This window comes from Trachinotus anak, unplaced genomic scaffold (assembly GCF_046630095.1).
Source record: "Trachinotus anak isolate AG129_WGS33_773 ecotype Australia unplaced genomic scaffold, CSIRO_AGI_Tana_v1 ptg000009l, whole genome shotgun sequence".
Taxonomy (NCBI): domain Eukaryota; kingdom Metazoa; phylum Chordata; class Actinopteri; order Carangiformes; family Carangidae; genus Trachinotus; species Trachinotus anak.
Window position 1 is genome coordinate 4,482,752 of NW_027273860.1, and position 22,880 is coordinate 4,505,631.

The following is a 22,880-nucleotide window of genomic DNA, read 5'->3' on the forward strand; positions in this document are numbered from 1 at the left end:
AGAAAGAAGCTGCAAAACTGGAAGCTTTGCCATTTTTTTACTGATTGTTTCACCAGGATCGCTTCAGAGCTTTTGCTGATGTTTGTGCCTGTGCAGCCCATACTGCATGTGCAGAATATTGCAAGGTGGGTACCGGCGGACCTCTGCCTGCCTCTGAGGGCGTGACTGACGGTCTGCAGCTAAATCACAGCGGGGGAAGATTGTCTGCTTGGCAGGATAAAGCCAAGTGTCCCGCTCACCTTTTCTGTCATCTTCAGACAGGTGCAGCACACAGGTGGAGGCCGGCGGCGACAGACGCCGTCTGAAGCCCCAGTTTGTGTTGAAGCACTGGCTGTAGATGAGGTTTGATGATGGCACGTTTCAGGAACTTAAAATGTTTTCCTGCATGTGACAACAGGATGACAGGGTACCACACTCACAAACATTCACACACATACAGTAAATGACTCTCAAGGTTTTTAAGTTCAAGGTCTGAAGAGGAGATCATGTTGGTTTAAAACATGATCGTGGCCAAAAGGAGAGATTGTTTTGTAATTTCATTCTTATTGAATTACTATTGCTATGAAGTAGTAAAAAGGGTCATTTTTAAACATTCTTAAAGTTACATGTATTTGTCCTCATATCCACAAACTTCCAAAGACTTTCAATGCCTTTGTTACAGCGACACTCGGCCCAAAATTGCATTACTGCTCAAATTTACCGGCTCTCTACTGTAGGAGGAGGTGCAGACTATTCTTTGTTAACCCTGACATTAACAAAGCACAACAGAAAACAGGCGGTTGCTTTTTTGTTGCTGCCCCCCCTCCCCCCCACAAAGAAAAGCATGAAATACTGATACTACTTCAAAATAAACATCATTGTATCCCTTATTAGTACTCAGTATGTGAGGCACTTGTACCTCTATGGAGGCGGGTCAACAGATGCTCCATCATTCCTGACTGACTTGATAAAGCTTGCGGAGCAGAGCGGAGCAGAGCCTCCCTGCACCACACCGAGATGCAACAGTGTTTTCAGCCCAAACTCGAAGCGGGCACAAGATTTAGACGCATTTTTTTTTTTTTTTACCAGCATGCAGCGATGTGGAAAGAATGAGTGTGACAATGACGATTGCAGCTGCCGAGGCGAACATCAGTCGCACTTTTGCAGGCCTCCCCACATGCACGACCGGATTCAAGTTGGGGCTAATTGAGCTGATGTGCGTGTCCTGCTGCAAGGTGACGCGCTCTGGCTGTAGGGGCCAACACAAACTGCTCGTTGTCTCCCGTGCGTAAAGTCACTGAATGATGATGAATGCATAGCCTAATGATGATGATGATGATGATGATGATGATGATAATAGCAGAGCACGAGGTTGGAAAGCCCCCCCCCCTCCCTCCCTCCAGGTCGTGATGAACTGACAGCACAGCGCCGGCTTCCACTTCCAACTGACTCTGGGTGCAAATTCTGTTTTTTTCCCCAGCGGTCTCACAAGTCACCGCAGCGCCGCATGTAAATATAAGTCACTGCTGGCGAACCAGAGCCAGGGCGACACAGGTTAATGCTGAGATTCATGTGCGAGGGCAAACGGAGTGAGGGTCGGTACCTGGTCTTGCTGTTGAGACGCTTTCGACGGTGCATTGCCTTCCTTCGCAGTGGTCATGATTCCCTGAAGCTGGGGGAAACAGTTGTTTCCCCGGCAGGAGGAAGGAAAAAAAAATGCAAATAGTGACAGATACACCGGTGCAGCAGCAGCAGCAGCGGCAGCGGCAGCAGCGGCAGCAGCGGCAGCGGCAGCAGCGGCAGCGGCAGCAGCGGCAGCAGAGAGCCGGTTGGCACAAGAGGAATGAAGAAAGAATACGGTCTGTTTCACGGCGCCCACAGGCTGCGTTTGTAGCGGCAAAGGTGTGAAATAACAAGTGGTGGAAGGACGCGCTGCTGAAGAGGAGGACAGGCGAGAGACTCTCCGTGGAAGCGAAAGAGAAGGAGGAGGAGACAGCAGAGAGAGAGAGAGAGAGAGAGAGAGAGAGAGAGAGAGAGACAGAAGGCGCGCATCTCTTCTTTAAACGCTTGATGCGGGAGCCACACACACACACACACACACACACACACACACACACAGGTCAGCTGCGGGGACGCTACGTGTGTGTGGCCAAAGGAGTGGATATCAATTAAAAATGCACATTGGAAATATAGTGCTGAAACTTTAATGGTGACTTGTCTATAAGCTGATGAAGTATTCATATGCAAACCGCAAAGACACTCGAACATTCCTATTTCAATCACGGACAGCATCAAAAGTCTGGGATTCTCACAGTTTCTCCTTGTATATTACAATGTTAGAACACCATCTCATTAAATCACACCCCATATCGCCACTCTGTAGTAAAGCTGCAGGCAAGCTGGACGAAATTAAAGCAGCAAATGTGGAATTTTTTTTCTCTCCTAGTTTTACTGCAGAATGTGGATATAACTGTTTATTTGTGGGGGGTTTTTTGTTTGTTTTTTTGCATTACATAACTTTCTTGCTGTCAAAAGAAAGAAAACACTAATGCTCTGCTGCACTGATGCATTAGAAGTAGTGGTACTGAAACACTAAGTGGCCTGAATGTGCTGTAAAAGGATTAAATGTTACACTCATACAGGAGCAGCAGATGTAACAGCACTCAGAGTCAGTAGTGAGAATGTTTGAAATGGTGTTTAAGACATGAGCGGTTGTAAAAAGTTACGAACCCCGGGGATGAAGTAGCCTAGTTGCAATAAAAGTGTAGCTTTCAATAAAGTTTAGTCATTCTGAGATTTCAGCTAAATCCAGGAGACTGAAATATAATGAGCACATTCAGTTTACTGCAGCAGCAGTGAGGGAAACCTCCCGTGATGTCGTGCATTTCATGATAAGAACCAAATTTCTTTTCACGGCCTTGTCCAATTAGGCTACTTGTTGTACCCTCCCTGTTAAACACCACGAGGAAATGCCTTGCTTTGATTTGCTCTGAGATTTTCCTAATGTTAATTAATACCTTGGTCTCCAGTTTGACTCTTTATATTGCAAGTTTGTAGCCGAATGTGCTGCGCTGTTAATTAAAATCAGGTGGCAGCTGGGTGAAGTCAATTACCGTGGAATCCCAAATGAACGTCTGCGGTGTCGCTTCATGTGACCAGCGGAGCACAGCGGGCAGAAAGAGGGCAGTCCTTCAGAAAGATCTCCTCAAAGGAAAAATCCACTGTTGGATACCTTTGGACGAGATATTATTGTGTCATTTCGTGCCAAAGTACTGTTTTGTAATTGACTTTGACTCAACCTGTCCTTGGAGTCTCAGTTTTTATTTTTTTTATGCCTCTGCATTTGCATGAACAACAGTCCCCAGAGAAAGGTGTTGTAAATGTGCAGGTGCAGGGAGCTTTACCATCTCAGGTTTTTGAGACAGCGAGAGCTGAACGTGTACATTTCCCCCTGCCTGTTTAGTCAACATGACTAATGCTGCATTCAGATGCTCCTCTAAAAGGTCCAGTTTCCTGAGTTGGGAGGTCGATCTCCTGACTTTGGTGCATTAATGTGCTTTTAAGTCAAGAATGTGGAAACAATGTTCATTATCCATATTGCTTATCCTTACAGGGTCACAGGGGGCTGGAGCCAATCCCAGATGACTTTGGGCAAGGGTGGGGTTCACCGGACACTGGACAGGTTGCCGGTCTATCACAAAGCTGACATATAGAGACAAACAAGCATTCGTGCTCACTTTTACACCTAAGGGCAATTTAGAGTGAGCAATGAACGTAAACCTGGATGTCTTTGGACCTTGGGAGGAAGCCACAGTACCCACAGGTAACCCACACAAGCATGGGGAGGACATGCAAACTCCACAGAGAAAGGTTCGAAGGTTCAAACCCAGAGCCTTATTGCTAGGAGGAATGCCATGTTTCAACAACTCTGCAAGACCTGTAACAAAATTCTTGCCGACTTTCCGAGTTGTTCCGAAATTGACAGGGTATTCGCTTGAATTTTCCTAACTGGAAGCTCATATTTCCAAATTCTTCACCACATGAATACAGGTTAAGAATCTACAGCTATGCTAGAAACTAAGTAATGCTCAGGCAGACGGACAGACGACTAAAAAACAAGATGTCAACCTCATGATGGCGGAGGAAAAGTTAGTGAATCACCAAAATCAAGAGGCGTCATCCTCTGGGGGATCATAAGTGTCTGTTAAAAAATCTCATAGCAATCCAGTTAATAATTGTTGAGATTTTTCAGTATGGACCAAAGTGCTGGATTAAACTGACCAACTGACTGACAGAACAATATTTATCCCGCGATGCAGCTGTAGTGACTAAAAATCCATTGAAAAGGATCTTGTATTTCACAAGGTATTGTGTTGACAAAAAAACAAGGCTGCATTACATTATGTTCTACTTATTTTTTTTCAATGAAACTGACTTCTCTAGTTCTTCTAGTTTTAATTTGGGGGAAATCTCTGCATTCTGAGTCTTGACAAGTAAAGCCACCAAACCTAATGGTTGTTGTTCTGCTTCTGAAGTATGAAAAAGAATGAAAGCCCACCCGGCGTTCACAGCCCCGGCCACCTATGGCTCAAAACTACATTAGCAGCCCTCTCTCCAACAAACTCAGCCTGTATTTACCATCAAGAGGATGATGTATGAAACTGAAACGACTTCTCAACAACCAATCAATCAGCCCCAGACTAATGACGGCCACTCTGGGCCAAAGCCCTATTGGCTGATGACGGATGCTATGTGGTTGGACCGCTCTGCAGCTGAGAACACAATAACCACCTTATTGTGGCTGTGTTATGGAGTGAGTGTACAAACCTCATGCCTCTGATGGTGACGAATGGACGAGAGACGGCAGTGATGAATGCTCCCAAGGGTGGCTCTTTTTAAATACACATTTCAGGAAAGTCAGGAATTAAGTGACTGACACTGCCGACCTGCCCGTGCAACTGGAGCCATCCACTTACATCTGCCTCATCATTTCACTGCCAGTGCCAATGCCAAGCTAGCAGCCACCTAATGAATTAGACATGCTTTTGGGCAATTAAACCAATAAAATAATTAATGCCACATCTTAAAATACCATACACTGATGCATTATTTTGGCATCGATTATAGGTCTGTAATTACTGGAAACACAATCATGACCAGTGGGTGATTATTATGTAGATAAAAATAATTGCCATCTCCAATTAATCCTGCAAACTCTGAGTCTGGCTTTTATATTTGGGTTGCTCAAATACATCTGTGGGATGGAGTGACTGAGTCAGAAAGGTCTCTGGTGCTTGTGCAAGCTTTCAAAAACAGCCATATGCTAAACAGGAGAGAGAAAATGGATAAGAATCAAAAAGCCAACCAAGTGGAAGCTTTAAAAAATGAGCTGATACTCCTGTGATCATTCAAACTGAGGGGATGAGGTGGAAAGGGAAGAGCTGCTGGTCTGAAAGCCACTGGAAAAAAAATAAAAAAGCTGCACAGACTGACTCCAATTTCTGTTTTCTTTCCTCAATTCAATTTTAGAAGCTCAAACCAAAGCAAAGACTGTGGAAGGTTTTCAGTTTACGTAAAGCAAACAGTTGTTTCCTCGCGTGCTCTGACTCTACAGCTTTTTAATTGAGATATTTGGAGAACTAAAGCGTTAAATCCCTGGTAAACCACTGGGTGTGAGAGGGATCATGCACATTACATGGAAATCTGGTGTGTTTTTGTTTGAGTCTCTTGTCAAAACTCTAGGAACTTTGAAATTGCACCCAGGCAGAGCAGAGCAGTGCAGCATTATTCTGAGACTTACAAAGCTCAATTAACATGTAAGTTTCAAACATGATTATTTAAATCGAGCATAGTGCGCTTTTGCGTTTTGTTTTCAGAGCCTGCACCCACATAAAATACGCTTGGTTTCAAGTATATGCATACACACATCCACATCCATAAAATGTGTCCCAACACACTCATTTGTGAAGAAAATGGAATCTAAACAACAATATTTTCTGAGTTATAGGCAGCTCCACTCTCCTAGAACACATTCTGTCATTGCATATGGCCAGAGCCATCTATCAGTGTTACATTAATTCCAAAATCAAACCCTACAATGCAGCAAGCCCCCAGTCCATGGAATAGCCGGGGGAACAAGTGTAATGGGATGTTTCAAAAACAAAAGTTGTTCAGCGCTGTAAAACCCTGTGACTTGTTTTGATTAAATACATCGAGGTGGTATCCGTTTCCTTGTGGGCTGCAGTGTTATTTCTTGGAACGTAAATTATGATTTGGACAAAGCCCTTATAGTATATGATGGAGGAAGCTCGCTCACGAAATAAGACCAATATCGCCCCAGAGAGAGGTCGAGGATGGATAAGTGATTACTCTGGTGCTGACACAGAACAAGAGCAAAGGTCTGAGATTCACACTTGGAGACTCTGCTTCCCAGCAGGTGCTGTGTCGAAGGGACTCTGTGCCTCAATTTTTCCACTCTTATTTGTCTGACACATGACAGCCAGCATCAGGATATTGGAAAAAAGTAATTGTTTTTCCATCTCTCCCTCCCTGTGAATACTCTATGTGAGGCCCTCCAGTAAACACAGCTCGGACCCATCATCCTGACAGAGCAGGGGGATGCATCAGGATGCAGTTTCTTCTCTTTGACGGCATACAGCACTTTATGCCAGGTGTGACTCATCAGCCTTCACACCACTCAGCTGTGACGTGTCAACAGAGCCCGATTCCACAAACCATGCCAGTGTCTCCGGCACCAAGGTGATGAGCACGTCTGTGGTGGTGAATGAGCTTTCAGCCTTCTTCCATTCTATTGCATTCACTGTGTACAGTGTGTCCTCCCTGCTGGAGAGTACGGCTGAGGCACAAGGATGGAGGCAGAAGCCAGTCACTTCTTCCAAAAGTGCCATCTTGACTTTTGAGGATTGTAGTTTTTGCATTTGTGGTTCTTCTTTGCATATATACGCTCACAGGTTTGGTCACAACACTGTGAAGCTTCACATGCAACCAAAGTAAACAGCCTGAAGTGTGAACTCCCTCTGCATTTTTATTAGGTTTTACTCCTTGTGCTCACTTCACCATGCTGTTTTTCTCCCTGAGCTAATAAATGCTAATGGCATATTCTTTACAGGTGTCAAATGGACATCATCTTGTTTTTTGAAAGACTCAGTCGCCATGACAACGCCAATTGCTTCATGCACTAAATTGGGTGTGTTCAGGATTGCCTAAAGCCAGTGCTTGATGTTTTACATTTCATAATATGCTTTAAAAAAAGAAAACTGACTGATCTGACTTTTTGAAATAATCCCAAAGCGCATTTCAAAAACAAAAATCGAGCTGAAAATATCACTGATGGACAGCACATATCTAAACCCCTCCCCCCCCCCAAAAAAAGTTGTTTTAAAAAAATATCAAAGCAATCAAATAACACTACCTCTCATCCTTTTCGAAGAGACGTCAAGTGGCTGATTCAGCAGCCTGTCACTCCTTGCGAGGACTAGCACTTCCTGGAATAATAGCACTCCTCCAAGCGGCACCTTCAAACACATCTAGGGCCCCGCTAAAAGGCTGGAATACCATAACACATCTCAGCAACAGGTAAAAGGACACCTCCCCATACTGATCCAGACACCATCAAAAGCCTCGCTGTGCTGAGATAGATTTCAGCACCACTTAATGGACAGCTCCATGGTGCATTTCACCGCAGCATCCTGGACTCCTTTCACCAAGAAGAGGGAACCTGGGGAGAAAAATACCGGCACATTGGGCTTTTTCCTGTCGCAGAAGATGGTGAGTAGCAAAGCTGCAAGAAAATGATCTTGAATAGGCATCAAATGTCATTAGGGTCCTGTAATTATTATAAACTGATGTGGCTGCAGAGAATTCCTTCTTAAGTTTCTTAATAATAACACATCATTTTCCTAAATTGCAGCGTTGGGGAGCAGTTTTGCAGTCACCAGGCTGACACTCTCTCTGAAGGCTTTCACCAGGCCTTTCATATCATATCATTATGTTGATTTAATTCTAATTGAATTTTTGCTAATACTGATGCATCAAAGACCAGAAAGGCAGCAACACTTGTGGCTATACTGCAGAGCCAATGCACAGCAGAGCTGATGTCACGAAGGTTACAGGAAGGTTATTCATCAGCTTCAGAACATGAATTCAATCTTAATGATTAAAAAGAAAACATATGCCTGCTGTGGCCATTTTATTAAAAAAAAGAAAAGAAAAAGACAGCAAACACAATACGTTGATGCTGAATACTGATAATACTAAATTTAAAATTTTGTATAGAGGGGTGGATTTTGTAAATAATGGATTTCAGCCTTGGTGAAGGTTTCTCTCAATAAGCAAGATTTTTTTTTTTTTTTTTTTTTTTAATGAGGTCTAAAGAGCAGCAGAAAATATTAGAAACTGCACAACCTACAAATGGTGGAGAATTATAATCAACAACATGAACTTGCAGGATCAAATGTAAAACATTAATTATGTGGAATATCTCCTTATATTTCAGTGTTTAATTACAAGTTAGTTTGACTGACCATGATCTCTCTTATAAATTTGCTGCAGAACAAGTTACAACTTTCTCTACTAGTACATGGAGTTTTGTGGTCGTTGCTTACATCTGTGTGGGTGTGCAAGGCCTGGATGACGTGTTTTGTGTGTAAAATGAAATTTGCGGCTTTACAGTGGCTGATAAATACCTAAAAACTGTACTTCACTACAGCACATGAGTAAATGTAAATTGGTCATTGCCAACTGTGTTTCCTATACATCCTGGCTATAAGTGTGTTTGGGGTAGCAGAGAAATAACAGTGAGGAGAAACATCTTGAATATGCCCTGTAATTTTCTGCAGTGTTAAGAGGGGACTGCTTTTTTCCCAATGACGCAGTAATTGAGCAGACACAAGAAAGCACAGCAAAGAAGAGAGAAAAGAAAGGACAGCATGACCCTCTTGAACGAGCATGCTGTGCCGAATCAGATATTAATTTTATGATAATGTGTTTTCTTATCTTTTTGGCAAAAGACGAAAGAGAAAAAAAAACGAAACACTTTTGCTCAGTTTCAGAGGAGAAAATTTGAATTTAAAATACACAAGATTGCAGAATAGTGTCTTTTAATTCATTTGCGATGAGATTCACCAGCAGGGTGGTTCCCAACCTGTGGGTCAGGACCCACACGAGGGGTCGCTAGACTGCTTTAAGGGGTCACAAGATGATTAGGTGGATAAGGGAGCAGGGGGAAAAAAAAGCACATCTCTGCTGAAACAAATTAATCTTTTCCACACCTGCTTTCCCTCCTTTTGAATAACTGAATGACTGCACCTCTAAAATCTTTGAAATAAAACTAGACCTAAAATGTTGGTGAGTTGCAAGTAAACACTGCTTCATTTTAAGGCAGAGAGGTGAGGAACCACTGGTCTAAACTGCATTTTCCTCACTATTCAATAGATTTTTAAAAAATGTATGGGAAAAAAAGAATAATGTAGAGTAATAAAGTCCGGAGAAGACACAAACAAAGAAAATACACAACCTGCCTCTTAACTAAATATGCAACTGGTCCAATGTTGTGGTACTGTTCCTCCATTAAAGCTTATAAAATAAACAGCCCAACCACCACATTGTGCGGTTCAGCAGTTTTGTTCTTCTGCCTGAATGAGGAAATAGAACTGTGACTCCAAATGGAGTCGACACCTTCTTTATTTCACAAGGGCATTAAGATTCTCTAATCCCCATTTTCTCCCAAATAACTCATGGGCTTAATGGGTAAGAGTCACCCATGTTAAACTGCAATCAGGTTCCGCCTGCTTATGGCCTTAAAGTACAGTGTGTGAAGCTGTGGCTCAAATAGAATAGGAAAAAAAAGCCTACATAATGAATACATATACATTTTTCTGTGAGAAGTCATCTGTATTATCCACAGCCACACTGGCTGAGCTGGAGCTGCTGGGTGTGTTGCTCTCTGAGTCTCTCCACCGTGATAAATCACAAGTTGGGAGAACATTTGTCACAGTGGGCCACATGTCCTTTCATCGCACCAGGTCTCTCTCCCTCCTTCCCTCGCTCTCTTGCTCTCACTCTCCCACTCGCCTCTCATTCCTTCAACCTCCATGGTAGTTTCATTCCTCATAGAAAAGCTTTGTTGTGAATTTGTCACCGCTCGACACTCTGTGCCACGTTAGCTGTGCCCTTGGGTTTCTAATAGTGCCACCGGTGCATGGTGGCACTGAGATAGAAGTGGAGCACGGTGGGGGCGCTCCCTAACCCTGCCAGGAGAAGAATAGCACGGTTACGGTGCAAAGTTTGTGACGGGTAGGCCACAGGGGAAATCTGAACACAGAGACTTTACGGACATACACCACACTAAAGCAGTGTTTGACGTATGCATACTGTGTGCCAGATCTGTAGAGAGGCTAATGAAAAGTCTCCCACAATGGGTCGGCGAGGGAAACACTGTAATTGGATCTTCTTTCATAGGCACTGATACCCATATTCTACTTGACACATCCCTCCGAGTAGCACGACTAACAAAAGCTACCTTCACCGTGATATACCGCATGCGTCTTGTTATTTCCCTTCAAAATAATGCAACAAAACATCAGGAAGGAGGTGGGGGTCTGGTAGTAAAGACGGCAAACTTTTTTTTCCTGCCTGCAACCCAAAGGCGGGGGTCAGAACAGATATACACCGTTCAGATTTAAAAGTCATTGACTTCTGTCTGCAGCTTTGGAGTTGGAGCATAACAGCCTAGATCACAAGCTGATTTAAGAGGTAATTATAGAAGTGAAAGTATTCCTGATATGTGGCTTATACCCGTGGAGTATTCTTTTGTATGAGGATGAGGTGAGGATGATTTGAAATATTAAAGGTGAGATTGCTAGCAGGGGGATACTTCCTCGAAGCAGGCAATAAAATAACTCATTAAAACTTCTCGTCTCCTAAGACAGAAGATAAGCAACTGGGTAAGGAGGGCGGATTCTGACAAAGACAAACCAAATAACCTTGGCGACGGAGATTCGTTATCAAAATCGCCTCGTTTATCGAGCTTTTCTGATTCAGTGTCAAAGCCCTCTGCATAACAGCAGTGACGTGGATTTTAATAACAAGGACTTTTGCCTGAATGGAGTTGATTATAAAGTGCAGATGCTAAAGAATGTGTGTGCACAGGCATATTCAAAATGAAATTTTCTATGAAGCGCTGATGCTGCGCTGTTGAGATGTGAAGCACTGAAAACTGAAAAGCCATCTCCCACGAATTGCTGAAAAAAGACAAGACCAGTGCACGCAGACAGACAGAGCTGATCAGTGAGAACCAATTCAAGATAAACTTGAAATAAATATCTAATCATGATGAGTGATTCGTTTGTGTGTGTGTGTGTGTGTGCGTGTGTGTACACAAATTCCCCGTAGTCTGACCTTTTGTTTTGTCAAATTCATGGAGGTCTGGCAAAATTCAGGCTCAAAACTTGGTAACAACTAGAATTACCAGCTCATGGTCGTGTACCTAAGTTAATTAGCACGTGAATTTCTGAGTCATTTGACTTTTGATCAAACTCTAATCAGTTCATCTTTGAGTACAACTGACTGTTTGCTCCAAATTTGAAGAAATTCTCTCGCAGAGTTCCTGAGATGTGTTGACAGGGCCAAAACCTGCTTTGTGAGGTCACAGTGACCTATGACCCTTGACCTTTGATGGTCAAATTCTAACTAGTTCATCTTTGAGTCCAAGCGAATGTTTTCACCAAATTTGAAGAAATTCCCTCAAGGCGTTTTATCATGTTCACCAGCAACATAACATGACAACATAATGCCTCCAGCCACAGCTGTCGCCGCTGCAGAGGCATAAAAAACATGGAGATGCAGTGGGTTGATGCTGCACATACCAATAAAATGAGAAAAAAACAACAAGAAAAAACAAAACTCTAACCACAGGTGCTGTTTCAGAGTGGGAGGAGGTATTTTCAAACTCAAAGCACAAAACAGTAGCTGAGGATTTCCACCATCTCATTATCTCATCTCTTTGTCTCTGGACCTCTGTGAACTTGACAAAACACAGGTCTGACTAACAAACAGCACAAATCTTGTTGGATCCATAAAAGCTGATCGTTGCACTGAGAAAGAAAAGAATGTTATTTAAGATTAGCTTTAGATTTATTGCATATCTATGACTTCACTGTCTATGAGACATACTGGCATCTCTGACTATCTTTGAAGTACTATGTGCAAACAAGCATTGCCACTTGACGCATTGTGTTTTTTGACATCAGATTTCTTCCACTTTTTGATACAGATCAATGGTGGACTATGGAAACACCCACAGAACTGGAGTTCCACCCAGTTAACTTCTATATTTCCTTGTGTTATTAATTAATAGGAGACTACAGCTGTGCAATCGTCGTGTTTATGTTCTTTCATTAACTTTAATAGAGAGCGCGCGACAGTCGTGTTGAGCAGGAGGTTTGTGATGGAAATTTCTCTGGTAAATGTGAGTTATTGAGAAGGTGAAGATATCTGAGCCTTTCTTCTTCTTATTCCTCTTCTCCTCACTATCAACTATTACCATCGGCATAAAACACAGTAGGAGAAAACACAAGCAGCCAAATTGGACCAATCACAGTTCCAATGTGTACAGCATTTTTGAGGAGGTGCTACACCGTCACTACAGTGGCTTCCAGAGCTACGCTGTAACCTTCCCTTAACATTTGCCTCGAAGCCCAAAGCAGTTTAAGAAACTGTTTTCTGTTATACAAAACTCCATGATACCAAATAACAACGACCTGAGAAAATGGCATTTATGTGACAATGACATAAACTGAAATAGTTTTTTATTCTGAGCTGAGGATGAATGACAGGAAATGGCCTCTCGAGGTATTGATATTGTCTCATTCTTTTTCAAATAAACAGAAACAAAACTCCAGTGTCAAGCAGACGAGTGTGAACATAACATTTAATGGAGGCTTTACAGCCAAACTTATGACTGAACACACATTCAGCTGGGAGCACAGGCTGCCGGATAAGATCTGTGTGAAGGCACGATTCCTCTGATGGTTAATTGCTGTTTAGTTGCCCACTATAATTGGACATAATGACCTGCTTTGTTTACAGCAGCAGAGAACGCAGGCCAGACAGTAAAGGAGAGAATAACTCTGTCAGGAGCCAGCTCTTTGTCTCTGTCTCTCCCTCGCTGGCAGGACTTGTCCTCCTATCAAGCAACAGGGGCCAGCTGCTGGATTGCCTGGGGTGGATGGCTTGACCTTCCACTGTTCCCCAGCAAGGGACGCAAGCTGCAGAGGAATTTTCAGATTGGCCGGGGGAAAACCTACCTTACTAATTTACGTGAGACGGATTCGTGAGGAAAATGCATTGTGCGTCAAATATCAGGCCTGGCAGGCAGGGCTCTGCGGAGCGAAGGGCGAGTATGCTAAGGACGGGAACAAAGTCTGACATCGGGCTGCAGGAGGAAAAAGAAAATGAAAGGCTGATAACAAGAGAGGAAAAAAGAAAGACAGCTTACCGTGGCCTTTTATCAGGGTCTCATACAGAGGGGAAATACAGTGAATTCATAGGCAGTTTTCAATTAGGGAAAGGTGCTTAATGGTCTTAGAAAGGCTCCATAAAATAAGTAGAGTACAAAGAGAGGAGAGAGAGAACAAAGTACTATTTACAACAGAAGGGTAAAAACACAACAAGGCCAAAAGTATGTGGACACCTGAACAATAATGGCTATTGATATGCTGTTCTAACAGTCCCCACTCTTCTGGGAAGTCTTTCCAGAGGTGTACAAATGCTTTGGGCCCCCCAAGGGGGAACTGGGCCCTAATGGCATCTCATGCTGGCACATTTTGCAATGACAACTATAAACTGCCTTTAACCTCCCATAAAGACACTATACAGTGCCAGTGCATTGACAATGTGCACTTCTACCCATTGGCTGTACGTGAGGCATTCAGCGAGCATCTGTAAATTGTAGCATCTTCCAATAGTTGCATGTGAGGCGTTTAGGGGACATCTGCCTTTATTGCCGGGGACCGTGCCTGGGAGTCTTTCCTCAAGATTTTGGAACCTGGCTGCAGGGGGGGGTTGCTCTTATTCAGCTACACGAGCATTAGTGAGGTCCAATACTGATGTTGGGTGATAAGACCTGTCTCGCTGTCGGTGTTCCAGTTCATAACAAAAGGTTTTAAATGGGCTTGAGGTCAGGGCTCTGTGCAGGCCAGCCAAAGTCTCCCTCACAACACCAGGAAAATGATTTCCTTACAGACCTGGCTTTGTGCACCGGGGGCACTATCAGGTTGAAACTGTGACAGGCATTCCCCAAACTGCTGCCACAAAGTTGGAAGCACACTATTATCTAAAATATTACTGTATGCTGCAGTGTAAAGATTGGTAAAAGTAAAAAGCTAATGGAAAACTCACAAAGCATAAGCCTTACTAAGAAGGATCAACATCCTGAATGTAAAAGAGAAGACACAACAGACTGTCAGCTGTGTTTTTTTTCCATTGTTAACCTGTATGATTCTCCTCTCGCTGCAGGAATACAAAACAGAGCTCAATGCTGCTTTTTGTGCGACAGGAAACAGGCCTAGTGAGAAACTTCTGTCACAAAACCAGAGGGAAAACAAAAGAAAAATACAACATCCATCCTGCATTTAAAAAAAATTCAGCCTAAACAATTATCACAAGCCCATAACTACACTGGGAGTTATTCATTAGTGTAATGTCTCCATACTGAGCACAACCAGATCCCTCCTTAATGCAATTCCAGTGTAAGAAAAAAGAAAGCCCCACTTGATTTAACTAACTCAGGCTGCTGAAGCCTCATATTAGCTTTTAAACCAAACTGCAGAAAGCAACCCCCCCCATCCCCATCCCCATCTCTCATGTTGGATCTGTCTCCAGCCAGCATAGACGGGAGGGATGATTACAGTGACCACTAAGCCTTTCAGTGTACATGGACCAGTGTTTACAGTGGATGGCTTAAAAATGGGATTCACATTTGTGTTTATTATCCATGAAAATGGAGATGAACAACAGCAACATTTGCAATGTGTCTGAGTTTTTTTTTGTTTTTTATGTAAATATGGATTAAAAAAGGGACAAAAATTACTCAAAGTTAATTAACACCAGAGACAAATAATTACTTAAATCATTTTTTTTTTCTGCTAGTTCTCGCTGTGTGTGTCTCGGCGGCTGTCGACAGAGTGACAGAGTACGATTCACACATCACAGTCTGGCAGGTCTGAGCTTTCAGAGGAGTTGGGGGGCTGGGGGGGGTTGAGTAGGGGGGTGATGGTCATAAATCAGAAACTAGTATTTGAAACTAAAATGACAACTTCAGCTGCATGTTGACGGCTCTGCCCACCATCTCCTGAAAATGACAGCCTGGAAATAAGAATGCACCGCGTGTGTCAGCAGGCAAGGTGTGCTTCCGTCAGGGTGTGGGAGGGGTGCGTGCGTGTGTGGCGGGGGGGTGGGTGGTGAGCTCAGACTGTCAAATCAAAGGGAAATCAAAACAGCGCATGGTCGGCTGATCAAAGTGTCAATGAGGACCTGCCAGACTCAGCTGCTTCCTGCTGAGCAGAAATACAAGCTGTTGGAGTGAAGACGCAGGCGTCTGGGGAGGACAGACAAGCCTTCAGATACAGTAAATGTTTTCCATCGACAATACAGAATAATAGGTGAGGGTGTGGGAGGTGTGTGTGTGTGTGTGTGTGTGTGTGTGGGGGGGGGGGGGATTATGCTCTTCTTGTGTTTTATTTATCACATGAAGGGTTTAGATTTGATCCCGCTGTGATTCTGCTGCCATGCTTTCATTAAATCATACTCACACACAGTCTTTGCTTTCTCTCTTCAGCAAAATGATTTGGTCTCCAAACAATGGGTGGAATATAAACTTCTGTGAGTATCTGGTTTCAGCATCAGTGCCGGCGGTGGAATTAACGTTCAAATAAATCCTGATTTAATGCCTCACCCGATACCTCATCTTGTAAATCCAAAGGGAGGGCAGCAAGAGAGAGATGAACTGAATTTATGCCACGGAGAGACACGAGCTAAAAGGAGCACCTGGTCTGATCAAGTTAAATATGCATGGATGGTTCACGAAATGGGCCAACTGGGCCCGGGCCCCTGGGCCAGAGCCTCCGTGTGAAGGGACAGTTCATACTTTGTCTGAAAGTCAATCAAATGACAACAAAAAGATGCTAAACAAACCACAAAGAGACACAAAATGATTTCAAACAAGAGCAAAATGACTACAAAGAGACTCAAAAAGGTCTCAAAGTGACACAAACAACCATCAAGAGACACAAAGCAGCTACCAACAGGTGCAAAAATGACTACAACGGGAAACAAAACAACTACAAAGTGACACAAAAAGACTACAAAAAAGATGCAAAATGACCAAAAACAGATGCAAAGACATACAAAATAACTATAAGTCTTGGCGTTTATTCTTATATAGGCGGGGTTGAATGACTTTTATATGTTTGAGCCCAGATGGCAGATTTCCATCCATGGAAATCTTTCCATCCATGGAAATCTGCCATCCATTTACATCACAGAGACAAAAATATTTCCATTGTGCTGTCCCTGAGCCTGGCTGGAAAAAAACTTGTTGCTTGATTGCCCCTGACAACGACAACTTATCATCGATTGTAATTGTGAAAATACCATCAGGCAGCTGTGATTCCGTAATCACGGAAAAAAATTAAAAATCCTCTTTGCAAATGAAGCCAAGTGTACGTTTGAGAAGAAATAATCTGCCAGATTTTGCAGGTTGATTCAGTGACAGTGCTGAGGGAGGAAGTCCATCTCCACTCCTTCCCATCAATTGGATGCAAAGCTACAGCGGGAGAGCAATAATTAGTAGCCCTTGGTGCCAAAGAGAGAGTGCATAATGGCGTTGCTGGGAGGCATCGGGCCAATTGTACATATTACACCCTTGCCGCTCAGGCTGCAGCTGCGCTAGAGGATCAGATAGGAAATAGATTCCTAGAGCAAACAGAGGTAGTGGATTAGCTCTCAGATGACAACTGATGCTTCGTGTACACAGTTCTCAGTGTAGACAGGAGGTAAAATACACCCTCTTTTCCTGCCTGTGCAATAATGTGACAAACAAATCATGTGAATTCAGGCAACGAGCAAAAGAGTGAATAAAACAGAATGAATAAAACCGAAATCCCACAGAAAATCTCTCCATCACATAACCTTCATTTCTGTTGAGGCAGCGTGGTCGACATGAAGGACAACATCGAATCCGGTGCAATTTGCTTCCTCTCTCCATTGGGAGCGGCAGCACTCAACAATGAACCGCTGCATCCTGTTATCGTCGGGGGAGTGTTCGGGATTGGCAGACCCCGCCACCACCACCCCTCCCCTTGCATTCTGTCTGTTTGATTCGGCCCATCTGAGGTCACCGTCTTATCACCTCCCGGCAGTTTCATCAACAGGCCTTTGCAGCTGTCGGCCCTCGCTAATTCTGCCGTTATCTGCTGCAGCACAGTCAGCAGCCAGGGACCTAACGCCTTCACTGCACGCATGCACACACGCTCACACGGGGGGTTAAACTGCTGTAGTGGTTGAATGGGGGCGATGGAGGTTGCTCCCAGATCTCACCGACATGAAAAAAGAGCCCAGAAAACTCATTTATAACTGTACAGATGTTTGTGTGTTATTTTTAAATGGATTCTTATTAGAAAAGGTTATATCCCAGGTTTTTTCTAGTACTGAAAAGGTTAGGTCTCTTCAAGGCAGTCAGCTTCCTCCCTATGATGACATACTGTTACTTTATTGTCAGACCAGACCAACATGTTTCAGCTTGTGGTGGAGTCACTGATGCTTATTTAGTCTTGGCTTTTTGATTCAACATTTAAAACCAAATTTTAATGGGCCGTAAGGAGTTTCCCACCTTCTCAAAAAACATGAGGGATACATTAAATACCGTTAAACTGCTTCTTCCTTTGTTGATTATGTTTGAAATACTGTCTCTCCACATCATACTCCTCGGGTTTCACCCCAGCAGTGACTCATTAGCTCTAATGATGCATCTGATGTCGTCCATGTAGAGATTTTCCACACAAAATGACAGTTGTTTGAGTCAAAACGTTCATAGAAACTTATCAGCTGCTCCTACACCATCACTCACTTCTCCATATGTTCTCCATCTCCATGTGAGTTACCACCACAATCCACCGTCACTGTGTGAATCTAAACTGACTGAGTCGTCTGTGAATGAGCAAGCTACAAACTTGACTAAGCCATGATTCAAGCCGACAGTGGGGTGAGAGAGAAACTATCTTTTTGGAATATGTCATTAATTGAATCAAAAAAAAAAGAAAAAGAATTTTAGCAAAAACACTTCACACTCAAATTTCAGTCGGAGGCTGACGCACGCACAAGCACCTCTCAGAGTGAGCCCAGATTAGTCCAAACAAACCCCTACAGAGCTTCGATCCCCGCCAAACACCCACTTCACTCCAGAGGACGCTGACATTTGATGACAGAGCTTTGACATGAACACGGGGAGCCAGTGGAGTTTGATTCAAACCCACAGCCATCAAATACATCAAATACTCTGTGGTTTTGTGCAGATCTGAACAGGCAGGCAGTGTTGTTTACCCAGCTCTGCTGAAGTCCCTTTCATAATATTGTTCCCATCAAGCCACTGTGTAGTCATTGTAAACTAGACATGTCAGAGTGGTGCTCCCTGTCCCACAATGTGTTCCCTAACTTTCTGGAGCTTGTGTAATTTTCATACAACAGAAGCCGTGGAACAGACAAATGTGCCATTAAGATTGCAGAAAGAAAGAGGCCTTGTCATCTAAACCATTATAGCATAAATATTTGATTACAACATAAAAGGTCTCCCTTGTAAGTTAGCCTGGCCATGCATACAAAGAGGGGATTTAAGTCCTAGTGTGGCAGCACACCACAGTGGGTCAAACAATTTTAGATTAGCATAAAACCAATGTGTTCTTAGACGCTCATTAAATATTAACCATGCTGTTGCTAAATCTTATAATCTACTCTGATTACTGCGGTGTAGATCCTTGAAATCTGTGCTAGCGCACTCTGCCTAATGAGAGCATAACAACAGAACTGGAAAGTATTCTTCAGTTTCTGATGTCCGCATCTTGTGCTGCTCTTGCTGTGTGTGTGTGTGTGTGTGTGTGTGTGTGTGTGTGTGTGTGTGTGTGTGTGTGTGTGTGTGTGTTTGGAATAACAATAAAACAAAATACACACTCACAGGAACATCTCACTTCTCAGAAGTGAAGAAAATAATTTTTTTTTGAAATGAACCATGCAAGCGTCAACACACAGTGATCAAAGGCAGTTATTAGTAGATGGAGGCAGAATGAAACTCACACTCATCATTATCATTGCATGTTCACAAAAGATCTCATTAGCACTTTAACAAAAAGGACAAAAAAAAAAACCCCAAAAACATATCAGTCTCAAAAACCTCAAGGGAAGCTTCTTTTTTTTCCACAACCTGGATCTTATTCTCATTATTCTGATTAGTTACCATCACATTTAACTTACCAACATCACTTCTTAAACTTTGGGGCACGGCAACTCTTACAAAACCTAGTAACTTTGAAATCCCTTATAAAAAACAAAACTAAGAAGTGATTAAATGTGAAAGTAGCTACAGCTATATAATCCTATAGTATATTGACCTTTCTTGTGAAAAACTGTAATTTTCCACAATTTGGCCAATGGTATTAAAGGAAAACCCACAGATGTACAAACAGATATTCATATTGGCTTGGAGTAAATCTTCTTATCACCTACATTTCACATAAATACACAAGCTACCATTTTTTTCTAGGAAATATATCCAGACAGGATCCACCGCCTCAATGACTCTTGCCTGCTCTGCTTAAAGGTTGAAGAAGTTGCCCTCTAATAAATTTTTCTGCAGTGACCAGACTCTCCAGCTCATGAATAATAAAGGGGATGCACTGATCCTATTCCTCACTCAGACATCCACCTCATCTAGCATTTGACACGGCAATATCTGAATAGTGCACGCCAGCAGAGCCTGTGTGCCTCAGACCTGCAAACTCCACAATGGAGTCACATTCAAGTTAGTCTTCATTATGGTGTCACTTACAGGGCTGAGTGAATGTAAATTAATTTACTTTTAAGAAGTGATTCTTCTTCACTGGTGGGTTTGTAAAGGCATGCATGGGAAGACTTCAGAACAGAATAAATATATAAAGAAACTCACCTAAATCATTTCAAGTAGCATCAAGTAGCATCATTTCGTAAATAGTTGTTGAGGCTTTTATTTACTGCAGTTCTACATTGCTGATTTTCTTTTTTTTTTTTTATCTACTACTATTTACTTTCCTCAACATTTCCTGCACTAATTTTTCACATTCTGTCTGTTTGAAGAGCAAAACTGCTTCCTTTGCTGGTGTATTTCTAATATGAGACAAGAAAGAGCAGCAAAGTAGATGCGATTGGAATCAATTAGTGAATAAAAATAGGTTTTCCGGGAGGGAAAAATACACTTACAACAGCAGCTGTGTGATTATGACATGACTCATGTTGTTGCAGAGACACTTATTGGTGAGGAAATGTACAGTATGCTAAATTTATCAAGTGATTCATTGGACTTTAGGTCCATCAAGGGCTATTTTTAGGAACTGGCTTGAATTTGTTAGTGCTCGACATTTATGAATACCAGCTCAAATCAGTTTTAATTTACTGCATTTCACATTTTTGCTCCATTACACTTCACCTCAATTGCTGGTCTCACAGCAGCAATATGTGGGATTTAATGACTTCCATTCATGGACAACGGTAAAATTACATGGTGCACAAGCAGATTTTAAAGACTAGACTTTGATTCAAAGCGCTTACAAGCAAAGAAAGACGGATTACAACAGTGCAGCCAAAAGGTGAAATCCTAATAGGTCTGTCTCCCCATTATAGCTCCATCAATATCCTCAGACTCAGTCATATGGCTTGGGTTTCCTTGTCTGACTATATCCTTGGAGTGAGGTTGAATATACAGTGTATATAAATACTGTATGAGGCTATAAAGCACCTTGTCTAAGTTGGACATAAATTACCTGTACACAATTATAATGCAGATATCAGCTGAGTTATGGCCCTCTAACTCAAAACAGGAGAAAGGACAACACCCTGCAAACCTTTACAGCTAAAGCATATAGATGTTTCAGCTATAAGAGTTGTAAAGGAGTTTTATACATTCATGTTGTGCAGCAAAAGAACACTCGATGAAGACTGTATCATGGTGAGGTAGACGAAACAGATACCATGTCTAATGCATGTTTGGGGGAGCTGGAACAAGCAATGTTTTGTATTTTTTCCCCTCAATGAATAACTTAAATAAGAACTAGTGATTTGGTGTTGCACTCCCATAAAGCTGGGAGGCTTGCCAGCGACAGATTTACCAACAAATAGTCACAATCCAAGCAGCGCAGGCCGAGGTATCCGACTTTTCGAAGGGGACCAAGTTCAGATCAAAGGGCATTAAACAAACTGTTTTGTAGTACACTCCATGAACCGTTGACTGATTATCATGTGTAAAATCTGTGAAGCGGCCCATTAGATGACTAATCAGTTCTGGAGTTAAACAGCTGCTAATTTTCTGCTGATTGACAAGTCACTTAATTGACTTATCGTTGCAGCAGCACTGTTTATTTCGAGTTCGTTTTATGACATTGCAATGACACAAACGGCTTCTGTTTGTACAACCATATGCTGGTTCTCCCCGCTCGGAGAAAAGCAAGAAACCAAAGACATACCGCAATGGGATTTGCCACAGATTCCATCCAATCAGACGCACAATACCTTCCTGTCAGCTCCACGGCTCCAACAAAAGATGGAGAGAGTTATAGAGAAAGAAGGCAAAGAGAAGAAAAGAGGGGAGGCAGAGGGTGCTGGGGAGGAATTGATAAATGAGGGAAAAAAAGTATTGTTCCTGTTTCATGAGCTCACGAAAAAAGACAAGACAAGGTACAAGGCAAACTGCTTGGCATTCTGCTACAGTCCTATTACAGAGAGCAGTCGTGCATAAAATACATACATCTGGGGGGAAAAACAGTGAAAAACAAGTTGGAATTGCAAATCAATATATCTTATGTAGTAATCACAACCACCCCTTTGAATTCCACTATGAGATAAGGGTGTTTTTTTGTTGTTTTTATAGACTTTTTTCAGAAACTCGCCCTCTCACCTCTCACAGTAAAAGTGTCGGAAGTAACGTCGGCCAGACAAGAAACAACCCTTCTCGAGTGCAGAGAGGCTGATGTTTTGACATGATAATAAAATTAACAGCAGGACGTGAAACCACTTTGCGACCTCTCGGGGGTCATTCCGGCTGTGGATCTCAGACGAAGAACAGATAAGGTTGGAAACGCTTGTGGAGCAGAGGCTGATGTTTTATTCAACAGACTGAAATATATTTCACAAAGGGAAAAAAAAAATCAGTAATTAAACACATAATGATCTGCAGTCTCGCTCTTTGTCTTATACACCCACACACACGCAACACCTGCATACTCCCACTAACTTTCACATCCTGAGCAGCCTCTAAGATTTAAAAAAAAAAAAAATAAATAAATAAAAAAAAGCTGCCAAGCTCTTGTCTGCCCAGCTGTTCAGTAATAATACTCAGCTTTTTTTTTTTCTTGAAAATTGGTTCAATTCCCGGGTCTGTGTAATGTGAGATAGCCAAGTTGCCTCAACTCCGCGGAGAAGCCCAGGCTATCTGTTGCTCATGGCTAGCCAACTGCTGCGTCACGAGAGCCACGAGTGAAGTCAGCACCAAAATTTGAAGAGGGTTCCACTCTGAGACGTCGCAGCAAAGCGTCCTGCCATTCTCTGGGAACCCCGAACCACATGCTTCATTACTGCCAAACTAA

General features: G+C 42.7%; 1 protein-coding gene across 4 annotated transcripts in view; it reads right to left on the reverse strand.

Moving 5' to 3' along the window:
- LOC139625057 (A-type potassium channel modulatory protein DPP6-like) overlaps positions 1–22,880 on the reverse strand; it is a 194,922-nt gene that overhangs the window by 86,525 nt on the left and 85,517 nt on the right. Inside the window, exon 1 of one of the 4 annotated variants that reach the window (XM_071484646.1) lies at positions 1,583–1,770. The exons of the other annotated variants lie outside the window; for them this stretch is intronic. Within the exon in view, the coding sequence (XP_071340747.1) occupies positions 1,583–1,639 (57 nt within the window). The 5' untranslated portion in view covers positions 1,640–1,770. Of the gene's footprint in view, positions 1–1,582; positions 1,771–22,880 lie in introns of those variants that run through there. 4 annotated transcript variants of the gene reach the window in all.